The 27,224-nt window shown below is 46.0% G+C and overlaps 1 protein-coding gene across 4 annotated transcripts in view; it reads right to left on the reverse strand.

The window, feature by feature from the left end:
• Positions 1-1,136: 1,136 nt before the first annotated feature.
• LUZP1 (leucine zipper protein 1) overlaps positions 1,137-27,224 on the reverse strand; it is a 90,194-nt gene continuing 64,106 nt past the window's right edge. For all 4 annotated transcript variants that reach the window (XM_088790470.1, XM_088790469.1, XM_088790468.1 and 1 more), the window contains exons 2-4: positions 26,541-26,645; positions 6,520-9,701; positions 1,137-4,962 (exon numbers count right to left, since the gene is read on the reverse strand). In XM_088790470.1, coding sequence (XP_088646596.1) covers positions 4,816-4,962; positions 6,520-9,582 — 3,210 coding nt within the window. In that variant the 5' untranslated portion in view covers positions 9,583-9,701; positions 26,541-26,645 and the 3' untranslated portion in view covers positions 1,137-4,815. The remainder of the gene's footprint in view (positions 4,963-6,519; positions 9,702-26,540; positions 26,646-27,224) is intronic.

The raw sequence follows: 27,224 nt of genomic DNA on the forward strand, positions 1-27,224 counted from the left end.
TAGGCCTCTCTCCGGTGGGTCATCATCTGGCTTTATCTCCAGATTCCCTCCATGGCCGTGTGCTAACTGCATTTCTGTCCAAGGTATTTATTGGTGTTAAGTTTGGGCCAGTCTCCCTAAAGAGCAGATCGAGGCTGTAGGTGACTTCACTGGTGTGGGTTCATTTCCTGTTGCTGCTGTAACACATGAGCACAGCAGGCTCTGAGCTGGAAGATTTCAGTTCCTTGCCTTTTGCAGCTTCTAGTGGCTGACTGTATCCTTGGCTTGTGGTCCCTTCCTCCACCTCAGAAGCACATTACGCCAACCTGTTTCCCTCATCACCTTGTGTTCTAGGTAGATCTTCCTCAATCTCCCTTTCATAAGGGTACTTGTGATTTCACTTAAGGCTCACCCAGGTCACCTCCCCCATCTCAAAATATTTAATCACATCTGCAAAGTCCCTTTTGCAACGTAAGGTAAAAACTTGTAGGTAACAGTATACTTGTTCCTTCCCAATGGCTCTTAACAGACTATGTTACTATAAACACATGTATGTAATCTGCTTCTAAAAATCAGAGTTTACGTGTGTGTAGTCAGTTCTTCCCTAAATGAGGTTTTATTCTCAGTAAGATTTAAGAGACATTATGTTGGTGGTCTGGCTGGAAGATGAAGATGGAGGGGGCTTTTCCCCCGGTCTCGGAATGAGTGACAGCAATGGGGAAATGTGCACAGCAGGATGGGGGCAGGTGGCGTAACTGGTGGGAAGGTGAGAACAGCGTGCAGTGCAGTGGGAAGCGTGTGGACTTTGGAGCCTCACTCGGCCATTAAATCGTTACCTCGGGGCTTAAGGTGTCTGATCCAGTGGTAAGTGCTTTTAAAAGTTTTTGCTTTTTACATAAATGGCATAGGCACCTTGAGACAGATTGTTTCGTGTGAGGACAAGCCTGGAAATAAAATGTAGCAATGAAATAGCAGCTACATGACTAACTCCAGTTCAGTTCCGGGTTCAGGGCATGTCCTTTCCTAAGCCTCAGCTACGGATGTTTCCAGTCCTTGCAGTGAAATATACTAGCTGCACCAATGCATGGGGAAGAAAACAGCTGTATGCAGAGATGACATCAACAAAAATGGCACCACTGACTCAGTCACACACAGAGCACATGGAAACGAGGGAGCTTTATTGGTTGCATACTGTGCTGCAGAGCCGACAGACAGCATTGGCGCCAGAGGATACATGCAGACAGGCAGCTTCCACTATACACATGCACCCAAGGAGCCCTGAGTCACTGCTCCTGGCTCTGCCCTGGTTTCCATCGACAGGGTCCGGCCTCCTTGGTCCCATGCTTGGAGCAGGAATGTGGGAGAAGCTGCTGCCCCGAGACTTGAAGGGGCAGGGGTGAGACCCAAACACTCGCCGAAGCAAGTACGTGTGCTGACCGACATACTGACACCCCTTCGCAAAGGGGCCTAAAATGCAGTACAGTTTATTTGAGGGCTACTTCCCTAGCCCTCCCAATCTCTAAAATACAAAAAAATAGACTTTATTCTCTTAAAAATACATTCCATTCAGTACATGTTCTGAGCTGTGAAGCAGCAGGAAAATAGGGCCCCTTTCCTATGATCTTGGGCGGGAGGCTTTGAGGCGAACCCTGTTCCCCACTCGGGGTATTTAAAAGATAATCCCTAAAAGCAGCTCTTCCAAAGCAGTCGAACACCAACAAAGGCAGCTGGGGCCTGCAGGCTGGGTCCTTAGTCCTTCACTGGGAAGTGGCGGCACTTGGCACTAACCCACTAAATGTAAAGACCTAAAACTACCCCAGGATGACAACCCCAAGATCACTACAGACTCTCCCACACCCCATGAGAGGGACTTATGTGCAAGCTTGCCTGTGGCCAAGGCTAGAGTGGAGTCCTCGGCCGGCCCCACTGCAAAGCCCTTCAACCCACACTAGACCTGTTTCATTGCCGCTCAAGCAAAAGGAAGCCTTGGCTCTTTTTGCTCCCCACCCCTGCAGCTTTCTCTGGTGGTTTTTAGTATCAGAGTGGCAAGAGACAGCCGACAGCAGTTGGAAGAGGCCAGCTCCCAGCACTTAGCCAGCTCTACTTCCTCCAACCAACTCTGGAGTGCTAGGTTCCCCGTTCCCACTAGGAACCTTCTCACAACCACACACCTGCCAGTAAGATTGAGTTAGAACCAAGCTGCAGGAGAGGCTTGTCATAAAAGTGGGTTTATTGGCTGGGACGGAATATTTGGCTTGATTAGACAACTCTTCAACTACCAGGTCTCCCCTTTATCTGGAGGTCTCTGCCTAGGCCCAGAAGCTCACACCTAGTTTGCTTTTCAGAAACGTGCCTTCCAACTTTGGAATCAGAGCCAGCCTTCCTTGCCAGCCATTTGAAGCCCAAGGGAGCTGAGCCTACAGCCTTCACTGGCTATTATGAATGTTGTTTTCTGCAATACTGATGACTTTTTAAAAATCTATTTTATAGCGGTTCTAGAAAGTGTGCAGATGAAAGAAAATATCCTGAAATAACTGTTACAATCACACCCTATTGCACTCAGATTTTAAGGTAGCCCCAGCAAGAGGGCACCACAGCTGTCCCTCTTCCATAGAGCATTTGGGGTAGTGGCAGATGTCGGTGCTGCTGAGATGTGGAAAGATCCAGACTTTGGCACCAGGAGCTACAGCACCAGAATCCAGGGCTCCAACGCCCAAATACGAGAAATGATTGGCGAGGTTTTTGTAGGCATGGCTTGGCGCCCTTCTGTTTCCACCAGCAGAGACGAGCCACAGACTTGGTCTCCCACACTCTCAGTTGACCACCACAGAGGTCAGTTTCTTTTCTGCTCTCAGGTTTGCCAAGCAGGGAACAATGGCAGAGAGGCTGGAAGTGAGACGTTGCGGCCGTGAGCAAGCTAGTTTCTGGCCAGTGACCCAGAAGCAGCAGGAAGAGATTTTGAAAACAGCATCTGAAGTTGAACATCTGAGGCAGCAATGTGAAGGAAAGGCGAGCCCATGACAATGCCCTTAGATTGGCAAAACTCCTGAAAGTGGAACTATGTCCCTGAAGGTAAGGTAGGTGCTCCCCGAGCCTCCAGAGGTGCCACATCTGATGCAGACGAAGGCAGGATGGGCGCTGGTTCCCACACTGAGTGGAGGCAGCAAAGATGACTCAGCATGGGAACAGGAGACACACCAATTTGTGTTACGGAAAGTACCTGGCCTGGAAGCCAGGAGGTACTGTGCGGCATCGGGCAAGGCTGGTGCCAGAAACAGCCACAGAGAGCATCTACTCTCACCCCCTCATTTTACAGGCTGGAAAAATGAGGCCCAGGGAGTATCTCGGAGCTCAGCCTCATGACACGATAATGTGTGGAAAACTGGAAAGAACAAGAGTTCAGGAAAGCAATCAAAAGCAGTGGAAGGGAAGACTCTTAGAATGCCAAACTGAGGACCCTCAGAAACCATTTCAAAGAACTCATTTTACAGATAGGGAAACTGAGGCCCCAAGGAGACAATAATTTGCCCAAGGTCACACAGAAGGTACAGAGCCATGAAGAAAATCCAGCTTTCCTGACTCCTAGTCTAACGCTCTCTCTCACTATGAAGGAACAGTGTCTCTTCATAAAGGTAGCCTCTGAAAGGGGATCCCTCCTTTAAACGAAGAAAATGCTACAGGAAAAGCAGTGTCAAGAACACATGGTTTTTAACTTCCCCATGTGAATGGTATATGAAAACTAATCAGTTTTTATTTATGTGGCTTCCTGAAAAGTTCGCTGCGTTTTGAATTGTATAAACCTGTGTCCTCTGATGGGTGTGTGTTGCCTTTCCTCCCATGACGTCATGACGGTTGGTTTGCAGAAATCATGGACCCACTCCTGTAGGAATGATCAGCTTGGTAAAGTGCGATACCCCCTCGTGGGGAGTGAAGGAGGAGGAACAGTGTCCATGCCTTTCGTGGAGCTATTGCTTTGTGGAGTTGAGTAAAGGGGAGTCGCTTCTGCTGCCCCTTTCCCCCTTGCTGGGCGCTTCCCAGAAGGCAGAGTAGGCTGGGCCAGGGCCAGTTTAGTCCAGGAGTGTTCCGATGGTGGAAACGACGTCAGCCTGCAGTCTCCAGCCACAAGAGAGGAGCAGGCAAGGCCAGCAGCATTATTGGTGCCCAGGGAAGGAGGAGCATGAGGCTTGTGCACTGCCAGGTGCCTTTGGAGGTGAGCAGAGAGCTGGGTGTGGGGGAGGGAGGGTGTCATTCCAACAGGTGGGTACCCGTGTGCTCTGCCCCCAGAGAACTGGTCAGCAAGGGGGTCGGTCAGAGAAGCTTCAGCCTACAGGGCAGTCCCACAGCCCGAGAGGCAGCAGACCTCCTGTAAGTCTGAGGAACCAACAGGGAAAGGAAAGGAAGCCACCGCCATGGAGCTGATGGCTGGTAAGTCGTGTGCAGGTACTTGGGCCCCAAGGGCAGATGAAGTGGCCTGGATGTGGAGAGGAGACTAAGAAATCAGAACGTTAACCACACAGAGGGGCTGCTGTTGTGTGGTGGGTCTAGAAGGGGTTTCTATAGCATTCCCCATTTGGGGGCCAGAGTGGCCCATCCTACCTGGGGGACAGGGACAAGGAGAGAGGACTCATGCATCAATCAGGGAAGGCCGGGCCTGGGAGACTGTCCAGCTTGTCATTTCTGATCCCCTCTGGCCAACTGGCACAATGACCTGAGCCCCAGCCTGGCTCTGCCGGTCCCAGCCAAGGCCTGCTGTCGAGCTTGGTTCACTGGCCTTGAATCCTTCGCAGGGCGGGAAGGTGGAAGAGCCGAGAAGACAGAAGACCTCACCCCGCCGGCTCAGTTTTCCTCGGCGCAGGGCCTGCTGGGCCGTAACCGGTCCTCGGGCCGCACTCGCCCCGGCTCTGACAGCCCCTGCTTCGCGGGCAGTTCCAGGGCGTTGTGCAGTCGCCTGTGGACACTGAGTGTGCAGTCGTCGCCTTCCTCCTGTGCCAGTAAATGACAAAAGTGAGCTGTGGAGGACAATATCGTGAGTAATGAAGCCTCCATCCCTCCCTCCCCGCCCCAAGGTGCTCTCCAGCCTGGTCGGGGGGCGAGAGCACAGACCACAGCGGAACTGCAAAGACAGGCTCGGAGCTGGGCACAGGCCCACAGGAAAGTTCCTTGGAACCCCGAGTCAGCTACAAACTACCAGCTGCTGGGCGCTCCTTGGGGAGACGGGGACGCACAATGAACGGGGTCCCTGTAGAGTGCAGGGCCAGGAGTGGGGGCACGGGGGTCCCCTAAGCAGGAGCCAGCGGTCCGAGTCCTGCACATGCAGCTGCAGGCGTCCCAGGGGCAGAGCCACTTCCTCGGTGAGAGGCAGGGAGCTGCAGAAACAAGCAGGACAGCTCCGTGCCTTCCCTTTCCTGTGCCTCGTCCTCTGACATCCAAAGCTTCGGGGGCTAAACACCCATCTTTCTCTCCACTGCTCTCCTACCAGACGTCTGCCGTCTGCCTTCTGCCTTTTTAATGTTTGCTTTGGCCCTCCCAAGCAAATGCAGATCAAGGAACACAGTATGAGAGAAAGGCTGGCGGGGTGGAAAGTGGATTTAGAGATGGGAATCCTGGATTCAAAGCTTGGCTCTTCCAGCAATTCACTGGGGTGGCCTTAGGTACGGCACTTCCTGTCTCTGACCTTCAGGTTCTACATCGAAAAAATGGGAATACCTGCCCCCAGGGCGGCTGCAGAGCCTGCATGAGGTAAGTGGGTGGGGAAGTGCGTTGCCAGGTATTAAGTACCCTGTAAAGACTTACAGGGCTCTTCAGGTTTAAAAGAAGGGAATGCTGTCTAGATCCAAAATGTCTCATCACCACAGGCTCCACATCTAAAAGATACTCCCAGGAGCTTCCCCTTCCGATGACCCTCAAATAAGGACAGGGTTCTGGATTTACCTGTCATGTAATGAGCCACACAGAACAAGCCCTGCCCTCAGGCTGACAGAAGGGGTTTGACGGGGGTCTGGGGCAAAAGAAGTGAGGCTCGGGCAGAAGGCACATAAAGCAGGCATGAGCCTCGCTCTGCTGCTCCCCTACGTGCCCCACGTGCCTGCCGCTGGCGAGAGATGTGCTGTCTGAACTGAGGCAGCCAAGGACTCATTTCCCGGCTCCCATCTCTGCTCCACGGAAGGACACCAGGCTTCCTCCTTTCACCCAGAGCTCCCAGCAGCGGCAGCTGCTCTTGTGCTTCTAGCTGCTGCTCCGGCCACCAGGAGAATGGAGGCCTTGCTGTGTGGCCTTCACATGGGAAGACAAATGGAAGAGACAAACGAGGGAAAGGATTTTGGAAACGCAGGCTGCTCTCTACTAAATACCTTCTTCAAGGTACTTTATTCTTTAAGGGAACCTCACCTTGTTTTCCCCAGTTCTCTGAACTGCCCAGTGTTTCCCATCCCCGCCGCTTCCATAACCTTGAGTCACGCAGGCCAGGGCAGCGGGCGCAGAGGAGAAAGGAGAGAAAAGGCCAGCGGAAGGGCGAGTGCGAGGGAAGGAAGTGGGACTCACCATGCCTGCCGAGTGGTTCCAGGCTGCGGCCGTGACAGCGTCTCCTCCGCGACTGCGACGAGCGAGCATCTCGGACGCTGTGAGGCTACTTTGGGTCCTTCTGGAGGGGAGCTCGGGGGCGTCCCCTGCGTTTCCTACCCTTCGAGGGCCCTGCTCAGAGAGGTGCGACCTGGGCTGCTCGAGGTCTGAGGAGTCTGTGGAAGACCTCTGGGTGTAGGCACTGGAAGATTCCACACTTTTCCCTATTCGAGTGGAGGGGCCTTCTGAAGAGTTCAGGTCGCGTCTCCTCTTCCAGGCGCTCCGCAGAGTAACATGCCTGGCGTCGGAAGCGCTCCCTTCGGAAGGGCCGCCATGGCTCTTCCAGTTGATTATCTCCGCGGGGGGTGCGTGGTGGTTTCTCTCCACAGGATCCGACGGCTTGATCATAATGCTGCTCCGGGAGACCACTGTTTCAGGCCTGTTCTTCAGGGGCCCCTCGCCCATTCGCTCAGCTTCTGGGAACTGCAGGGTGATGTCGTGTTTGTGAATGGAGAGCTCAAAGGGGGAGCTGACGTGGTTGCTGACCGATGTGAGCTCGGGGGGCCCCACCTGGATGTTGCTGGTGGACGTGTGCCTCTCCCGCAGGGCCTCGCCCGGGGCGGCCCTCGGGCTGCTGCTGTCCGAGGGGTAGATGGTAATGCTGCTCGTCACCTTGTTGGGCCCCGGGTTGGGGGCCGATGTCTGTTTCTCCAGTGTGGCCTCGGGTCCAGAGCCTCCCATGATTTTCTTCACGTCCTTATCAATGATGACAGGTTTGATGACGGCTCTAGACCGCAAGGCCTCTCTGGGGCTGAAGGGCCGCTGGCTTTTCACCACAGGACCATGGGCCTCTGGGAACTCCGCAGCAGTGGTGGAGGCTCTGACAGCTTTCACAGATTCATTTTCTGTCCCAACATCTTTATCACCCTCGAACAGGGCAGTTCGGAGGCCCCCTCGAGATGGGGCCTTTTCTCTAGGGTGGGGCTGTTTGGGCTCTGGCTCCGGGGTGATGGTTGTGTTTACCAGCTTGGCGGTCACGAGAGATGCCACGTCCATGTCGTCATCCGAGTCTGGCTTCACTCGGCCACTGGGTCTGATGACTCGGCACCTCAGGGCCTCGTGCTGGCTGCTGTCGTCCAGCACGACCGCTGCGGGTGGATCACCTCCTTCCTTACCGGGGGCCGAGAAGCCCTGCAGGACGTTCTCCTGGCTTCTGGAGCTGTAAGGATACTTGGACAAGAGTGCGGCCTTGGCATCTGGGGAACTGGTGTCGGCCTCGGAGCCGCCGGCAGCCTTTCTGCCCTTCGAGAGCCCTTCTGAGGAGGGTCTTCGAGACGAGGCTAGAGCTCCAACAGCCTTGGAACTGCCGGCGTCTGCGGCCTGAGTCACTTGACTCCCGTTGCTGGGCCCCTGCCCCCTCTTGCCAAAGAGGGCCTCCGTGGAAGGGTCAGAAGCCTTGTCGCCTCTGCCCACTATGTCACTGGGAACAGGGCCAGGGGTGCTATCGTTAAATGTCCGTGTCGTCTTCTCGACTCTTCCCCTCAGCCCGCCCTCAGCACCTGGCTTGGGAGTGCCCTTCCAAACCTTACTGTGCTCCTGAGCAGCTGGCGGGTAGCGGCTGAGCACGGACGGCTGCTCCCGGGACCTCTTCCCTTCGCTCTGCAAGGAGCCAGATGCGAATCGGTCTTCAGTTCTCCTCGTCTCCTGAGTCCCCGTTTCTGTACCTGCCCCCGTGTTGGGAGCTTTGGCTGCCCTCCTGTTGGTGAAGCTAGGAGAGGAACCCTGCCTGTTGCTCAGGGAGTAGTTTTCATTGTTGAGAGCAAACTCCCTGTTTCGGTGCCTCTCCCGCTTGTGCTGAGGGGACAGTTCCCGAGACGTGTGCTTGGACACAGTCGCCTCCGTCCCATGGCCTCTGAACTTAGTCCTGTCGGGCCTGCCTTTGCTGGGCAGGAAGGCGTCTTCCCCTTCCACCTCCCCGTTCTCCAGCTCTTTCTGCTTCTTGATTTGTAGCTTTATCTCCTCCAGCTGGCTGGCTAAGAGCTTGTTTTTATTTTGTTCACTTAGGTAATTATCCTGAAGGTCATTATTTTTGGCCCTCATTTTCTTAAGCTCTTCTTCCAGGGATTCAAAATGTTTGATCTGTGTCTTAAGTCTCTCAATCTCTTGGTTAAGGTCTTTGACCTTGTTGTCTTCCTGATTGCGGTTCTTTTCATTTTCGGACTTGTTTCTTGTTTCATTCTCTACCTGCTTGAGATAGTCCAGAGTGCCCTTCCTTCTGGCTTCCTTGGACGGCAGTGTGGAAGAGATTCCGTCCTCAATGCGGAGGTCGTTCCTTTCCAGGAGATTAGACGCGTTCCTTGTATAATCTCGGTTCATTTTTTTGTTCTGCTCCAGTTTCTGAGTGAGCTCTTTTATTAATTTCTCATTTTCTTTCTCCTTTTCATTCAAGTATTTTCTCTCACTTACAAAGCTCAGAGTTAAGGATTTCAGCTTTTCCAACTCGGACACTAAACTCTGCTCAGTTTTATCTAGGCGGTCCTCAGAAGATTCCAGTTCTTTCACTTTGACCCTGAGCATTTCCAGCTCAGAGGAGATTTTCTTGGTCAGGTTTCTCTCCTCATTCAGGCTCAGACAGAGCTGGGTGCAGTCATTCTTACTCCTGCTAAAAGCCTCCTCCAGCTTCTCCAGTTCGGCCATTCGTTTCTGGAGCCGCTCAATCTCCGACTTCAGCTCCCGGGTGAGGCTTTCCTCCTCTTCCAGCTTCTCCTTCATCAGCTGGCACAGATCCTCTGCCCTCTTGATTTCCTCGTCTTTGCCTTCAATTCTCAGCACGCGCTGGCGCAGCACTTCGATCTCGGCCAACATGCTCGAGTTGCTGCCTTCCGCCTGAACCACCTTGTCCTGGAGCTCCAGGAGCTCGTCCTCTGCTTTCTGGAGGTTTTTCGTGGCTTCCTCCAACTCGTCAAGGCGGCGGCTTAGACTCTGTAGCTTAAACCGCAGGTGGCGGCTGGAGGCGGCATCCTTGTAGTTTGTAAACTCGGCCATGTCTACTGCCAGCCAGTGTGGGCTCCTAGAGGCACCCAGCTCCCTGTGAGGGCCTGAGAGATGGTTACCTTTCTCTTGGCGCCCACAACCTTCTTTGGCAGCTGGAGACCATTATCCGTCTACGGAAAGAAAGCAGAAAGCATGTCAGGCAGCAAATATAACGTCTGCACTTCAGCTCCCAGCTGTAAAAAGAGCTCCCACATGTAATTCTTGTGCCTGAAACATAGCCAGCGCTCCCATTTTTTGAATGAATGAATTTGCGCAGACCTGCAGGATACCACTGGTGCTTTATGGCTGATGATGAGCTGCTGTCTAGTTTCACTAATGAAGAATGCCCCCGGTGCACACGGCAAAAGGACACAGAAGAATGCCTCATTTCTCATGGCGGGCTGTAAGAAGATCTTTACCACTTGCCACCTGCATAATCTCAGGAAAGTCATTAACCTTTCTATAAATCACTAAGGAAACAGCCTCGGTTTCACTTAGCTGTAAAATGGGGATAATGATACCTACCATCTCTCTCTCCAGTACTGTTCTGAGATAATGCATGGAAAGCTCTTGGTAACAAGGCAGTAAACAACCCTAAGATTAGTAAGAACTGTAGGGGAAGAAGTAGACTAGTGAAAAAAACTCACCTCATTGACACTGGGAGGTAACAGGACCGACCTATCAGGGAAGAAAGGGAGAACTGTATGCCTCCAGAATTTATCATCTTGGGCCTTCACTTAAGTTCAGAGTTCAAGTTCACACTGCTTGAGTGCTCTGGTATTGACTTGCTCTCACTGAGAACCTAACCTAAAAACGATAATATATCTGGGAAGCCTACCAGAAGTAAACAAAAATACTCTGGAAAGAGAGAGTCCCTACTGAGTTCCTGCTGAACCTGAGTTTACATTTCCAAATTACAAAACACATACATAAGGACCAATCTTTTATTGTGACTGAATAAAGGTTTACACCAGTAAGAATCCAAGTGTGACAGGCTAGAGACCACAAATTAATACATTCCAGTATTTAAAGTCATAAAAAACGGAATCAAAAACGAGACAATAACAAGATGCTATCAACGAAAATCAGACAACTTTTTAAAGTAACCAAACAGAATTGCTGGAAGTGGAAAGGAAAATAGCAAATAGACGCGAATGAGGATGTAGTGGTTGGGAAGATACCAAGTTACAAAGAGCAGCAGCACTGAGGACTGAAAGGTGAAGGCAAGGTGAACGGAAAAATAAGAGAGGTCCGAAAGGAAGGAACAGACGAATGGGGAGAGGTAATATTTGCAGAGCTACTAGCTAAGAATTTTCAAGGGTTGATAAAAGATATGGAATGAAAATCCAGGAAGCGAAGTCCCAACCAAAATTCAGTCTGCACCTAGATGAGAACACACAAAAGGAAAATAAAAAGCTAAATGTTGATTAACAGACCCTCACTAAAAGAACTATTCAGAAGACACAAACTGACCATTTAAGGCAGGCATGAGATGCAAGAAGGAATGGTAAGCAAAGAAACTAAGGCAAACACTGAGTCAGTTAAATAATAGCAAGTGTCAATTGGGGGAGGGGCAGGATAAAACTAAAGTGGAACCATTAATACAAACACTGGACAATCGCATGTTAAGTCAGAGACAGAAATCAGAATTCAAGTAAAACATTATATTCTTTGGGAAGAGAATGGAGTCATTGTATTAACTTTAGACCTTAGTAAGAATAGATACTACTCATGTATCTGATAAGGCACTAATAAGTAGAATATATAACAAACTCCTTTTAAAACGTCAATTAAAAACAAAAAATAATCTGATTTAAAAATGAGCAAAGGACTGGAATAAAAATTTCTCCAAAGATGACATCCAAATGGCAGCAGGTACATTAACACTTTGTAAGCGGGCATTTTCCCGCCAAATCGCGTCGTAACACGGGGCTTTTTTGACATTTTCTCGCCAAAATTAGACTTTCTGTAAAATATTCATACCTTTCGATCTATTTGATATTTTTCTATGAAACTTTTAGTGTTTTAGTTTAAAAAGAGGTCTCTATTTATTTACTTTGCAAAATTTTTGCCGGTTCCAACTAGAGGCGATATGCCGAGTTTACTCGTTTCCCGCAAAAAATGTTTAAAAGATGCTCAACACCACCGCTAATCATCAGGGAAAGAGAACTAAGTGTCGGTGAGGATGTGGAAAATCCGGAACCCTGGTGCACTGTTGGTGGGAAAATAAAATGGTACAGCTGCTATGGAAAACGATGGCAGCTCCTCAAAGCATTAAACATAGAATTACCATGGGATTTAGCAATTCCACTTCTGGGTATTTATCCAAAAGACTTAAAGGCAGGATCTCGGCGAGATCTGCACAACCTATGTTCATAACAGCACGATTCAAAACAGTCAAAAGTGAAACCCAAGTGCCCATCAATGGATGAATGGATACACAAAATGTGACATATACACATCCATACAATGAAATATTGTCTTAAAAAGGAAGAAAATTCTGACAAATGCTGCAACATGGATGAACCTTTAGGACACTGTGCTAAGTGACATGATCCAGTCACAAAAGACATACTGTGTGATTTCACTTATATGACGTATCTAGAGTAGTCAAACTCATAGAAACAAAGTAGGATGGTGGTGGCTGGAGGAAAAGGAAATGGGCGTTGTTGTTTAACAGGAATAGAGTTTCAATTCTGCAAGATAAATGTTCCAGGGATTGGTTGCAGAATGTGAATATATACTTAACACTACTGAGCCGTACACTTAAAAATGGTTAAGATAATACATTTTATGTTATGCATTTTTCACAATAAAAAATAACCAAAAAATAATAACTTAAGGCAGGGAAGACGTAAAAAGCACAGAGAAGGCAGGGCAAACTTCCAGTTTCTAGTCCACCATGTAAGCAGCTTAGAAGTCATCGCTTTGTCCTTACAAGTAAAAACCTGAAAAAAACTGAAATCACCAAGTCATCTTAGATCCATGAGAGAACTGAGCTCACAGAGAAAACTGCTCCCTCTACCCCAAATTCGACAAGTGGATATAGAAAATAACAATTTACCACTGAAAAATAGTTTGATATGCTAAGAAAGGAGAGAAAATGCAACCATACAAAATGCTCAATTAAAGCCACAAAGGGCGAAAAAAGAGTAGATGATGAAAATAGGAAAAAAAACAAGGGCAACAAACAGTATAACAAGTATGGTAAATATTAATCCAACTATATAATCACTTTAAACATCAATAGTCTAAATATGCCAATGAAAAGAGAGATTATCAGAATGGATCAAAAATCAAGACCCAACTATATGTTGTCTGCAAACTCCATTTTAAATTTTCATAAAGACACATATAGATTACAAAGTAAAGGAATGGAGAAAGCTATACCATGTTAACACTAATCAAAAGAAAGCTGGAATAGTTCCATTAATTTCAGCTCCATTAAATTCAGCAAACCTCAGAGCAAGGGAAGTTATCCAGGGTAAAGAGGGGCATTAACGTAATGATAAAGGGATCACTTCTCCAAGACGTAACAGTCATGTCTTACAACAGAGCATCAAAATACATGAGAGAGAAACTGACAGAACTTGAAGGACAAACAGATGAATCCACTACAACAGCTGGAGAGTTCCATACCCCTCTATCATAAATAGACAGAGCTAGCAGGCAGAAAATCAGGATATATTGATGATGAAAACCACCATCAATCAATCGATATAATGGAAACGTACAGACAACTTAAACAACAGCAGAATACACATTCTTGTCAAGTTCACATGGAACAGTCACCAAGATAGACCATATTCTAGGCCATAAAACACATTATATGCTCTCAGACCACAATGAAATTAAACTAGAAATCAATACCAGAAAAATAGCTGGGATATCCCCAAATACATGGAGAGTAAACAACACACTTTTAAATTACACATGGGTCAAAGAAGAAATCTCAAGAAAGTTTTAAAAATATTTTGCACTGAATGAAAATAAAAATATATACAATCTTATCAAAATTTGTGGGGTACAGCAAAAGCAATGTTTATTGGAGTTAAATTTATAGCCTTGAACGCATATATTAGAAAAGAACAAGTATCTACAACCACTAATCTAAGCTCCGTCTTAGGAAACCAGAAAATGAAGAGCAAATTAAAACCAAAGTAAACTGGAGAAAAGTAATAAAAATTAGAGCAGAAATCAATGAAATTGAAAACAGAAAATCAATACAGAAAAATGAATGAAACCAAAAGCTCGTTCTTTGTAAAGATCATAACATAAATAAGCTTCTTGCCAGGCTAAGAAAAGATACAAATTATACCAGAAGTGAAAGAGGGGACATCACTACAAATCCCATGGAAATTAAAAGGATAATTTTAAAAAATATTACAAACAACTCTATGTCTCCACAAATTTGATAACCTGTTAGATTGGTGCAAACGTAACTGAGTTTTTTGCAATTATCTTAAAACTTTTAAACCACAATTACTTTTTTTAATTTTTATATTGATTTTATGTTGAAATAATTGTATTTTGGATTTATTAGGTTAAACAAAATACATCATTAAAATTCATGTTTCATTTTACTCTTTTTAGTATGGAAAATTTTACTTACTTTTGTTTTATTTTTTTATATTTTATTTCTTTTTAAACTACAATTACTTTTGCACCAACCTAACAGATTAACCAATTCCTTGAAAGACATAATCTGCCAAAATTTACACAAGAAGAGACAATTTGAATAGGACTATATCTATCTATTAAAGAAATTGAATCAATAATTAATAACCTTCAAAAACAGAAAGCACCAGGTCCACCTAGATGGGTTCACTGGTAACTGTACCAAACATTTAAGGGAAAAATTATACCCATTTTCTACATTTTCTTCCAAAAGTTAAAAGCAGAGGGAATACTTCCTCATTCTATGTCAGCATTACCTTAATACCAAAACCAAAGCTACTACAAGAAAACTACAGACCAATATCTCTCATGAACACAGATGTAAAAATATTAAAAAATATATTAGCAAATCTAATCCAACCACGTATAAAAACAATTTTATCAAGTGGGATACATCCCAGGTATACAAGACTGGTTCAACATTTGAAAATCAGTGAAGGTAATCCCCATCACATCAACAGGCTAAAGAAGAAAAAGCACATGGTCACATCAACAGATGCAAAAAGCATCGACAATATCCAATACCCATTCATGATAAAAACTCAGCACACTAGGAATAGAGGGGAACTTCCTCAACTTGATAAAGAACATCGACAAAAAACCTACCGCTAACCAAAACTTTTAATGGGGGGACACTCAAAGCTTTCCCACTAAGAGCGAGACCAAGACAACGATGTCCAGTCTCACCACTGCTTCTCACAATCGTCCGAGAAGTCCTGCCTAATGCAGTTAAGACAAGAAAAACGTGCATGATTGGGAAAGAAGAAATAAAACTCTTTGTTCACAGATGACATAATTGTCTACGTAGAAAATTCAAATGAATCAACAAAAATACTCCTGGAGCTAACAAGCAATTATAGCACGGTTGCAGAATATAAGGTTAACATACAAAAGTCAATCACTTTCCCATACACCAGCAATGAACAAGTGGAATGTGAAATTCAAAACACAATGCCATGTACATTAGCACCCCACCCAAAATGAAATACATACCAGTAGGTAGAAATCTAACAAAATATGTACATGACCTACACAAGGAAAACTATAAAACTCTGATGAATCAAAGAATAAATGAAATATTCCATGTTCATGGACAGGAAGACTCAATATTTCCAAATGTCAGTTCTTCCCAAATTGACCTATAGATTCAGTACAATACCAATCAAAATCCCAGCAAGGTATTTTTTGTGGATATCCACAAATCTTAAGTTTACATGGAAAGGCAAAAGACCCAGAACAGCCAATACAATATGGAAAGAGAGGAACCAAGACGGACTGATGCCGCCCAACTTCAGACTTACTATAAAGCTACAGTAGTCAGGAGAGTGTCGCACTGGTGAGAGAACAAACAAAGACCAATGGAACAGAATCAGAGCCCAGAAATAGACCCATGTAAATACAATCTACTGATCTTGGACAAAGAAGCAAGACAATACAATGGAGCTAAGATAGTCTTCGTAACAAACAGGCTGGAACCAATGGACATCCACATGGAAAACCATGAATCTAGACACAAATATTAACTCAAAATGGGTCACAGGCCTAAATGTAAAGCCTGAAACTATAAATCACCTAGAAGATAACAGGAGAAATCCTAGATGACCTTGGGTACAACCATGACCATTTAGATGTAACACCAAGAGCAGGATCCATGAAAGAAAGACAGTAGTCCAGCCTTTATTCATGGGAAATATATTCCAAGACCCTCAGCGCATGCCTGAAACCACAGATAGTACCAAACCCTATAGAGACACTATATTTTTTCCTATACATGCATAACACTGATAAAGTTTAATTTATAAATTAGGCATTTTTCACACATAAAAGATTTGTTCTTACTGTAGATCTTAGCAACCTCAGCATATTATTATTTTTTTCTTTCCTTATTAAATTGAGAACTTTCACCTTTTCCCTTAAAGGAAGCACTTTACAGCTTCTCTTTGGCTTATCTGAATTGCCAGCATCACTACTCTTGCACTTTGGGGCCCTTACTTATTAAGTAAAATAAGGGTGACGTGAACATCAGAACTGTGATACCTCTACAGTGGATCTAGTAACTGAGTTGGTTACTAAGTGACTAATAGGTGGGCAGAGCGTCTACAGTCTAGATATGCTGGACAAAGTCACGTTCACGTTCTGAGCAGAACAAGGCTGACGGCGCAAGGTTTCATCACGCTACTCAGAATGGCTCGCAATTTAAAACTTATGAATTGTTTATTTCTGGAATTTTCCATTAAATATTTTTGGACTTGGTTGACCACAGATAACTAAAATCACAGAAAGCAAAACTGAAGATATTGGGGGGGGGGGGGGGGGACACGACTGTAATTGAGATGCTGAACTTCATTAAAATTACAAACATGTTCTACAAAAGGCCATGTCAAGAACATGAGAAGACAGGCGACTTGGCTAGGGAAAAAATATTTGCAAAAGACATATTTGGTAAAGGACTGTTGTCCATAAAATACAAAGAACTGTTAAAACTCAACAGTAAGAAAACAAACAACCTGATGAAAAAATGGGGCAAAGACCTTAACAGACACCTCACCAAAGAGACACAGGTGGCCACTGAAGTTAACAACACAAAATTCGACAAGTGCAACTCTGGATAGAGGTGAAAGCTTTATTAGAATGAGTTCATGAGAAAATGAGATGAATTAGAGATAAAAATTATGATGAATTTTTGAATTCTGCTTAAAAAAAAAACAGCAAATAAGTAGGCAGGCTACTGACAGAAGAAGTGGTGTCAAGAGGTGTTTTCTTCTAAGACGGGGAGAAAGCATGCTGGCATACAGATAGTGTATGATCCAGGAAAAAGGGAAAAACTGACAACTTGTAAAAGAGGAGGAAATATGATGGAGCAATGTTCTTGGGTATAAGAGACAAAATGGGGCTCTGGAGGCAAGTACACGCAGCAGGGCTGGAGAACACGGTAGTTCATCTTGGTAACAGGCAGGAGGGAGCGGATGTGGACACAGGTGTTAGTTAGTGGGTAGACGGAAAGGTACCGTGTTTCCCTGAAAATAAGACCTAGCCGGACAATCAGCTTTAATGCATCTTTCGGAGCAAAAACTAATATAAGACCTGGTATTATATCTTATATCATATCAAAGACCCAATCTTATATTATAGACCGGATCTTATATTAATCTTTGCTCCAAAAGACACACTAGAGCTGATTGTCTGACTAGGTCTTATTTTTGGGGAAACATGGTAGACATAACGGCAGGCGTCCAGGAAAGCACTCTTCTGAGAACTTTTTTTTGTTTTTGCTTTTTTCACTGATGCAGAAAGCAAGGTCTTCATAAAGTGACAATGTGGGTTTCAGAAATGGTCATCAGGATGAATAGGAAATATAAAATGACTGCCAGGCAATATTAAGGCCCCCCCTAAAATCCATGGTTAATCGGCAAGGTTGGACTTTTCTATCCAGTCTTGTTCAGCTGACCGGATGAAAGCACAGAGTGGACAGAGCCGAGCTGGACTGAACCAGGATTGGAGCGTTGTCAGTGTAACACAGCAAAAGAGGTGGGAATCTGGGGTGCGTGCAAGGGAAGTTCAGCTCATTCAGTAAAGAGAGAGGAGAACATTAAGAACACGTGAAGAACAGTGAAAATGTAACAGGACCAATAAACTACAGGGACCAGTGAGGCTTGAAGGGTTGCCGGAGTCAGGGTCCTGGCAGGAATGAGCTAGAAAAACAGGAGCTGGTCATCAGAGGGATTTCAGGGAACTGCAGTTACCACGGGGCTGCAGCAATCGATCATGTCAGAAACTAAGGTGAGCAGGCGGAGCACAGAGGCTGTTTGGGGCCGTGAAAGTCCTCGGTCTGACACTGTAATGGTAGATGCCTGTCAGACATTGGTCCAAACCTGACACCAGGAGTGCACCCTAATGTAAACTATGGACTTTGGGCGATTATGCGCTGTGAATGTGGGTTCAAACAAATGTACCATTTTGGTGGGGGAGGTTCATAATAGAGGAGGCCGTGGAGGGGGTGGGCAGGGAGAATATGGAAAATCTCTGGACCTTCTCCTCAATTTGGCTGTGAACAGAAAACTACTCTTTAAAAAAAAGGCCTTAATTAAAAAATAAAAGTTAACAAAACGAAAGTATGGTCACGGGACTGCTGGGAGTTGGGAGGGGGCATTAAGAAGGCCATTGGAAGAGAGAAATGTCTGAGATGCAAAGGTGTTGCGAGGACCACGAATTGCAGGCTGAAAGCCCCACAAATGAACAGAACTAGCGTTGGAAAGAGTGATAATAAATGAGAAGCTAAAATCATTGAGACATTAGGGGCAGTGACCCAGGGGGTCAGTGGATGACGGCAACAGTAAGGGGACTGGAGCGGTGTAGTCTGGTAAGATTGTATTTACAACCAGGGATTAAGGAGGGAGGGAACACGGCTTAAGCCGTACGAAAAAACAGCCGCCATTTGTGAGAGAAAAACGGACTCAACAAGATCCCATAAGAAAACCCAGGGCAAAAGAGAACCTCAAATGGGACTTGAGGTGTCAAATGCCACTTTCCTCCAACTCCAAGGTCCCTTCCATTGGTTGCACTTTAAGCCTAGAGCCACCAGATGGCGCCCAAGTTCAACTCTTAAAAACACACCAAGGCTTTGGAGGCGTCGGAAACACAGAGCCTCCCTCCCTCGGCCTCTGAGATCCTGCCCCTCCCGGGCTATCTCTCCCTCCAGCACTAGGCTGCCCTGCGTGCGTCTTTCTCTGTCCTCTCGTCTTTGCTTCTTTTGGTCTCCTCCTCCTTTTCCCAGCCTACAGGCTTCCTCATTCGCAAAAACAGAGAGGAAAATAACCCTAAGTTTACATAATATTTCTTGTAAGACAGAACCCTTTTCCCTCATACCCACCCACTTCCCCTATGCTGAGAGCCGCGTACAGAAATATTGCTCTGTGGACTTTTGCCTAGTGGGACACTGAAAAAACCTTTACCAACTTATGCACAGGATGGGAGGTTGGGGACTAGACTAGTATGGGCCATAAACCAACTTTGAATGAGTAAATCCAGAAAGAATCCTCACTGGCAGAGCAGTTACTGGAAGACAAACGATATATGCTTCTACAGAGGGCTGTAAATGGCTCATCTTCATAAATATGCTAGAAAGCCATTAAATTGTACTCTTTAAAGAGATGAACTTTATGATATATAAATTATATCTCAATAAAGCTGTTTAAAAAAAAAAACCCAGCTTACTCGAAACTGAAACATTCCCCTCAACAAATCTTACTTACACTAGTTTATACTAGTTTTCGTAAACAAATCCCTTTTTCAAGAGGGAAATGTTAAACTTTCGTACATCCTCATTACAATTGTAAATTACAATTCTGAATTAGTGGAGTCCAGGAATTACATTGCTTTTTTTTTATTCATTTGGCTCTCGGTGCCAATTTTACATGTTCTGTTCAAAACTCTGACATGAATCAACCAGTAGAGCACAAGGAACGAAAAAGCTAAGCCCAGTGAATATACAGCAAATACTCACTAGAAAGATAGTTATCTATCCCACATCACTACCCAAGAGCATTGAAACGTCCTTGCTGCCTCAGGATCGAGTCCAAACTCCCAACTTGGCGTGGAACGTCCTCAGGGCCTGGCCTGCCTCTCTCCAGCCTCATTTTCAAAGCCCACAGCAGCCCTGCACCCTTGCAGACCCACACCCTTGCACTCTCTCCCCTCCAGGCCTTTACTAACCTGACTGGGAATTCCTTATTTCTTCAAATCCCACCCTAAACAACACCTCCTCCTGGAAGCTTCTGGAGCGCCTCTTTTCCAAAAGCCAAGGCCAGACCAGGGCCAACTGTCTGCTGTGTTGGTCCCACACAGCACTCACAGCACTGTATCAAGTTTTATTTACTCACTTGGTCTCTCCAACATGATTCTTACCATCATAGTCTCGGTACCCATCAAGAAGCCTGGCATATAACTAATGCTTGAAATTTGATGAACAAATGGCTGAACGAGACCCTCCTTACCAAATGGCTGGTCAGCCCTTTGGCACTAACCATGAACAGAAGGAAATGAAAACGATGCCAACAGCGCCTCGTGGATGACAAAGGACAGAACAATTGGCGAGCGCAGACACAGCCACACAGACATCAGGTCCTGTGATAACGCTCAGTGACCTCATCCCAAGCCCTGTGCCACCTGCAGTGCCTCGGTCACAGTGCTTTTCTCTGTTGGACACTGTCCCTCTAGCTTTCAGGTCTATGCGATGGACATGGGATGGAAACACCAAAAACACCACCCCACTGGCTCTAGCCATCTAGCTCTCGTTCTGGAGCAAGTGTTGGAGAAGCAGCAGAAAATGGATCTTCTTCCACTCCTTAGAATGGGATTTCAGAGCCAAAACGTAGCTAAGAGATCATTTAGTCCACTAGTTTTCACCCTGTGCTCAGGGGTCACCTATGGGGGGCAGCACGGAGAGAGGCTGTCTGGGCAGCCCGGGCCTCTGACATGCACCAAAGCTCCGTCACATATCTTAGCTCCGTCACATATTGAGCTTCCCCCATGAAACTGTAAAGAAATAGTTCCACTGCTTTTATTTAAAATAAAGTCACCTATTTGGCCCAATCCCCTTATTTTAAAAATGAAGGAACTGTGAGACTCAGAAGTAAATACTGTGATTTCTCCAGCAACTTAGTCTCCTGACTCTCTATCCAGAAGTCTTCCCGTTGTGTAAAATCATCTCCCGACAAACTCTTAAGCGTCTTCTATGAAGTGAGGAGCTCATATTATACACAGACCAATAACAACAAAACGGTACAAAGGGAACAAATAAAGGACAACCACAGACTGAGCAGTACCATAGTACAGACAATATATATGAAGTACTTAATGTAATGCTTTCTCGAGGGATCCCAGACCTTAAACAAATTACTTCTCTGAGGTTTCCTCATCTATAAGATCACGTGGTGGAAATCCCCAGGCAGGTCAAGCACTTAGGATGCCTTGCGCATCAGTCACAACAAACGGTAGCCACTACTATCACTCTGTCCAGCCTTCACGATAACCTTGGGCCCTTCATGATAACAGGGACCCTCCGACTTGCCCAGGGTCCCAGCTGGTAAAGAATGCTACCATTTGGCCAAGCCACTGATTTTTCTATGCATCAGCTACTACTTCCTTGGAAAAAATAAAAGAACATCAATCCAACCTACCTCACAGCAAAGAAAGTCAGCAAAAGCACTTTGAAAAGTCCCATGTATACGTAAGGTGAGTTTCACCAGGCAGAATCCTCCTAAAAATAGCGCTTGGCTCAGCTCAGCCCTCCACCCAGGGAAAACAGGGCAATGGATCCAAATTGAGTCGAGTGTCGCTTATCTCTGCCCTGTTGGCCCTGAGTACTGTATAGGCAAAGAAAGAAATGCTTTGCTTCCTCCAGGACTATCCACCAAGGGAAGGGGTAGAGCCTCTCTTCCCAGTGCCTCCCCACAAAGTATGTTTATCCAGGTGAAATTTGTTTATTCAGTAGCCGTCTATGGAACATCTGTGCGGCACCAGCCCTGGCCAGGAGCTAGAGCGAGATCCTTAAGACCCCACCCTTGTCTTCAAGGAATCAGAAAGAAGAACAAATTATAAACCAACCGCAAAGAAGCTTCCCTGACCATCTTACCTACCACAGCACCCACCCCTTTGCTCCCTGGTTTCTTACCAATTTTTTGCTTAGCACATTTTACTGCCCAATATATGTATATATACATTGGAAGCTCAAAAGAAGTGATTAATTGTGCCTGAGGGTGGGGTGTGGGGAGGCAATTGTTTATAGTAAACCTCAGCAATCAGAGGCACGTGAAAAGAAGGGTAGCTCGTATCCTATAAGGCCAACTACACACACACACACAGACACACAGACACACACACACACAATGTCTGGCTCGGTTCCAATTCATACTGGAAAGATACAGCACCAATTGTCTCTCATCCGGGGCTCCTTTCTGCCCAAGTTCTTAAATCCAGCTCCAAGGGGCCCTATCCAGCAGTTTACAGCTCCTCTTGTCCTTGTGGGCCAGGAAGGTCTGAAACAGAACATAATCAAACTTGCCCTACCCTTTCCCCAGCACAGCTGCCATGATTCACTTCCTGTTCCCAAGTCATTTAAAGCAGGGGGTTGGTAAACATATACTTTCAAGTTTAATAGTATTCATGGAAGTATCCAACTTCGTTTTTCAGTAAATCTTTTAGGCTTTGTAAAACCTAAGGTCTCTGTCCCAGCTACTCAACTCTGCCATGGTAGCTATACACAACATATAAGCAAACGGTGTGGCAGTGTTTCAATTAAACTTTATTTACAAAAACAGGCAGTGGGCCTATGGCCCATTTGCCAACCCGGACCTAAAGGAAAATAGGACTATTTTTAAGCAGCTTCATCCTGACTGTTTTCTAGCTCCCGCTCTTAAAACCTGAGGCTGTCCACACCTCACCACCGCTTCCTGGGTGTTTCTATTTCATTACTGGCCTCAGATGATCTTTCCCAGAATCACAAATTCATGCATGTTAGAGATGCAAACCCCAGCATCAGTAGCCCGGCTGGCATGCAGAGACTCTCCAGGTTGGGAGGGTTCAGAGGTGTCTTCCACTCCATGCAGAAGTTACCTATTTATCCAGCTCCCATTCAAACGCTTCCAGTGACAGGAAGGCCGCTCCTTTCTTCCCAAGGCAACTCACCCCGTCTTTAGACAGCTCTAAGGTAGGATTCTCCTACTTATCTTTTCCTCCTCAGCCCATTTAACCACTTGACTACAATTCTCGTTTACTGCCTTGACTTTTTACTAGGATGGCAGATCCACGTCAGGAATCTGTGTTTTTATGTTTGTAGCTATTTTATACGGCTGTCTGTCCCGCACAAGGTGCGAACAAAACAATGCCGCACTTGGGGAACTTAAAGTAATTCAGCAGGACTGACATGGGATGCCCAGGGGAGGAGCTGAGCAGGCAACGGACAGGCTGGAGTGCAGGCAGCGCCCAGCACAGACGCCCAGGAGGACCAGGTCTAGAATTGACCTCTCTCCCCACTCCTCTTCCTTCCCGCCTCCCTGCCGCATTCTGATGGGGCATATCTTTCACTGCAGCCCCTCTTCTCTGAAGCCTTTTCAAACAGCCCCTCCCCCAACAAAAATGCACCACCCTGAACTCGTAGCTGCTTCTATCACTGTACCCACGACACTTACTTGCCTATGCATTCGTATTCCCCTACTGAGCTCTGAGCTATGCCAGCGGGGGCTGTGTCTTCTTTATTTTTCTGTCCTAGCCACTAAATACCGTGATGGGACAAGGTAAGAACCTTATGAAAGAAACAGTCCCACTGTATTCTGCACTGGCCAACTACATCTAGGGAACTGTTTTCAGATCTGGGCACTACAAATTCAAACCCTGATTTTGCCACTTACTAGCTGTGTGACCCTGGCTAAGTGACCTGACATCTCTAGGCTTCAATACCTACCTTAAAGAGTTACTATAAATGTAAATGAGTTCATACATGAAGTGCTTAGACCAGTACCTGGTCCATTCTAAGTGCCATATGTAAGTTTAAGCTTCAATTATTATTTACTATTTGTTGCATTTCAACTTGAAAGTTAGTTTCAATTGTCTACATGTTTTCTACACCTTCCAGCTTGCCACCACTGGCTATATATAAATCTGATATAAGCATGTCTTCTCTATGTCTGCATCCAAATTGATGTTCAAATTGTTAAAATATAACCAAGAGCAGCCCTCCAGAACGTCACTGAAAACAGCCTGTCTAGATAAACGGATCTAGTAATCGGAATTGCACAATACCTGCGTGCAAGCCAGCCCAAATTTTTCTTTGTCTTGGGATCACATGAAAAAATGTTAGATACCTAATTTTAGCTCTTAAGAGACACATTATCTTTCTAGCACATTCCTGATCCCCCAGACTAGGAACCTTTTCAAAAATGAATTGTCCTGATACACATCCAAGTGCTGTATGGTAATTCTCTCTGGGTGGTGTGGGTTTTCTCTTTATTCGCTAATATGCCTATAATAAACCTGCATAGATTTTATAGTTTAAGTAAAATCATGGCAAAGCTTAAAGAAAGACAAGAATTCTTACGACTCACTCTTAGTGAACACCAGCTGGCTTCTACGGGTCACTGTGTTCTTATCCTTTGCTCAGTCAGTTTTAGAATTTTACTAGGGATCGCTTGTCAAGTTTCCGACGATACCCTCAAACCCATGTAACCTACAGATTAACTACAGATCAATCAAACATCTCTACAAGGAGAATGAGAATGACTCTGCCTTCAAAATATGTCCAGAATGCAGTACTTCCTGGCCACCCCCCACTACCACCCAAGTCTGAGCCGCCATCTCCGTTCCCTGCACTACTGACCACTGCAAACGCTTCCATATCTGCTCTCCCTGCTTCGGCCACGGCCCGCCTCTCCCCACCCTCCAGTCGGTTCTCCCACAGCAACCAGAGTAAGCCTTGAAAACCTAAGTCAAAACACGTCACTCCTGTTCTCCACTCGCCAGCGGCTCCCACCTCACTTAGAATGGACTCCAAAGGTCCTGCCTGTCCCTAAGGCCCAGCGTGATCTGGGTCCCATGACTTCTCTGCCCTTATCTCCTACTGCTCTTTCCCTACTACTCCGCTCCAGCGCTGGGCCTCAGACACGACAAGTCACACCCACACCTCAGGGCTCTTCCACCTGCTGCTATTCCCTCTGCCTGGGATGCTTCTCTCCCAGATACCTGCCTGGCTGGATTGCTCACTTCTTTCAGAACGTGGCTTAAAATATCACCTCATTGGAGGCCGTCCCTGATCACCTGAGATGAAGCAGCAATTTCTCAGCTCAACACTCTCTCACCTTAACCTGCTTTTGTTCTTCTGAGCACATATCACGTAATGGACCTTATTTATCAATTTACCTGTTTGTTTGTTAATATCTAGTTATTAATTTATTTTTATCTGTTTCTTCCCATTAGAAAACAATCCTTGAGAGCAAGGACTTTTTCTGTTTTGTTTAATGCTGTACACTTAGTTCTAAGAACTGTGTAATGCGTGTAGTAAAGTGGTCCATTTCATCACCAGCGCACAAGCCCGTTTATAGCAAAATACTCTACGTATAACAGGTATGTGGAATAAGTTAGTTGATAAAAAGGATTATCTCCGTCCCTCCTCCCCCATTCACCAAGTGTATTTAAAAACATTGGTGCACCAATAAAAAGAGACTAAAGTATCCTCAGCAAGACCAATGAACAAATAAATACAGTTGCCACTCCACCCAACCAGAAATTAATTTCATAAACCAGTTCCCTGAGGTCGGAAATTGCCCCAGGGGAAGGAACACAATAAGAACCCTGAACCAACTAACGGGGCAGGAGTCTGCCTAGAAGTTTCCCACTCCCTCAAGAAGAGCTCTCCACGGTCCCTAACTAAGCCTATTTCCCAGGAGCGGTGACCGTGAGGCTGAAAGGTCTTGCTAAGATTCCTTTCCTATGCCCAGTACTCCTCTGCCTAAAACCCAATTGCCAGGCTCTTTCTCGGGTTGCCCTATTGCTCTACCTTCCCCGAAAACCTTTCTCGAACAATTCAGCTACCACCGACCACCAAGACCACCTTCTCCGCTTCCCAGTGGCTCCCATCTTAGAAGAAAACGCACTCCAGAGTCTTGCCCTGGCTCCAAAGCCCTCTGGGAACTCTGTTCTGTTTGATTAGTACTCTCCACTGCCTGGGTCAACAACCACCAATAACATACCAGCACACAGAACCCACAAAGGGCGAGGAAAAAGAGCTAGTCGTCAACTGAAAGGGTTTTTCTAATTTATTCATTTTGTTTTGCTTTTTAAAGGTTATGTCATCACTGCCTCAATCAAAAAGTACCTTTCATGTTCAAGTACAATAACCCAGGTTTGAAATCGAGTCCTACCATTTACTACCTGTGTGAACTAGAGAAGTTATTTAACTGTTATGGTGATAATAACAGCACTTCCCTCACAGGGTTGGTATAAATATTAAGGCAGGTATGTATGTCAATAGGACTGGGCCTGGCATATAGTAATGATTCAGTAAATGGTAGCCAGGTCTATTTCTCAAGGTTGTCAACTTCATGCAAGGATTTTCCTTCATTAGGTTGGCTGGTTGATGAAATGAGAAACCATGTAAAGTACTTAGCATAGTATTTGCTTCAGAAGAGATCGTCAACAAATATTAACTTCCCTCCCTCTCTTGTAACAATGGAAAAATGGTCGATGGCAGGAACAGCCTATTTCTATGAGTGTGGCCAGGTTTCACTGTACAACATACTTACCATTTAGGTAATTTAAGCTTTTCCGTCAGTGCTTCTGGCTGCTCCCCCAATGCTCACTGTCCTGGAAACAGTCGCTCTGTCTTTCCGTGGCAGTTGTCTCTTGATCTGGATAGAATATACACAAAAAGGAAGCGATAGGTAAAACATGAATCGCACCAAGACTGAGCTGACCCACAAGCGCGTCCCAAAGACCACGATACACAGCTCGCTGTCAGAAGAGACAAGGCAGGACCCGAGTCCAGATCCGGACCTGAAGGAAGCGGGCTCTCTCCTTCTCGGGGGAGAAGTCTGGCCCAGGGAACTTCCCCTTTCCTATCAGATGATACGGTCCCAGGGCAGACGACGTTTTTCCTTAAATCAACAGGGCTACATACACTCCTCAACAGTCTAAAAATTCATAGGACATCTGACAGCGGGGAAGGATCTCAGAATCCACTAGTGCGATGCCCTCATTTTAAGGAAACTGAAGCTGGGAAAGGGTGAGTCACACAACGGCTTAGGCCTAAAGTCAGATTCTACTAAAAATAAGATGTTCTGGAAGCTGGGTAAGGGGGGGAAGCATCTGTTGGGTATCTACCACACCCTGGGCAACATATTTTATGTTTCACATAAGACAACAACACAACGTTACCCCCTTATAGATAAAGAACCTAAATTTCAAGAAGTCAAGGGACTTGTCCAAGA

Source organism: Rhinolophus sinicus, chromosome 14 (genome assembly GCF_057876585.1).
Source record: "Rhinolophus sinicus isolate RSI-liver-muscle chromosome 14, RSI-T2T, whole genome shotgun sequence".
NCBI classification, from domain to species: Eukaryota; Metazoa; Chordata; class Mammalia; order Chiroptera; family Rhinolophidae; genus Rhinolophus; species Rhinolophus sinicus.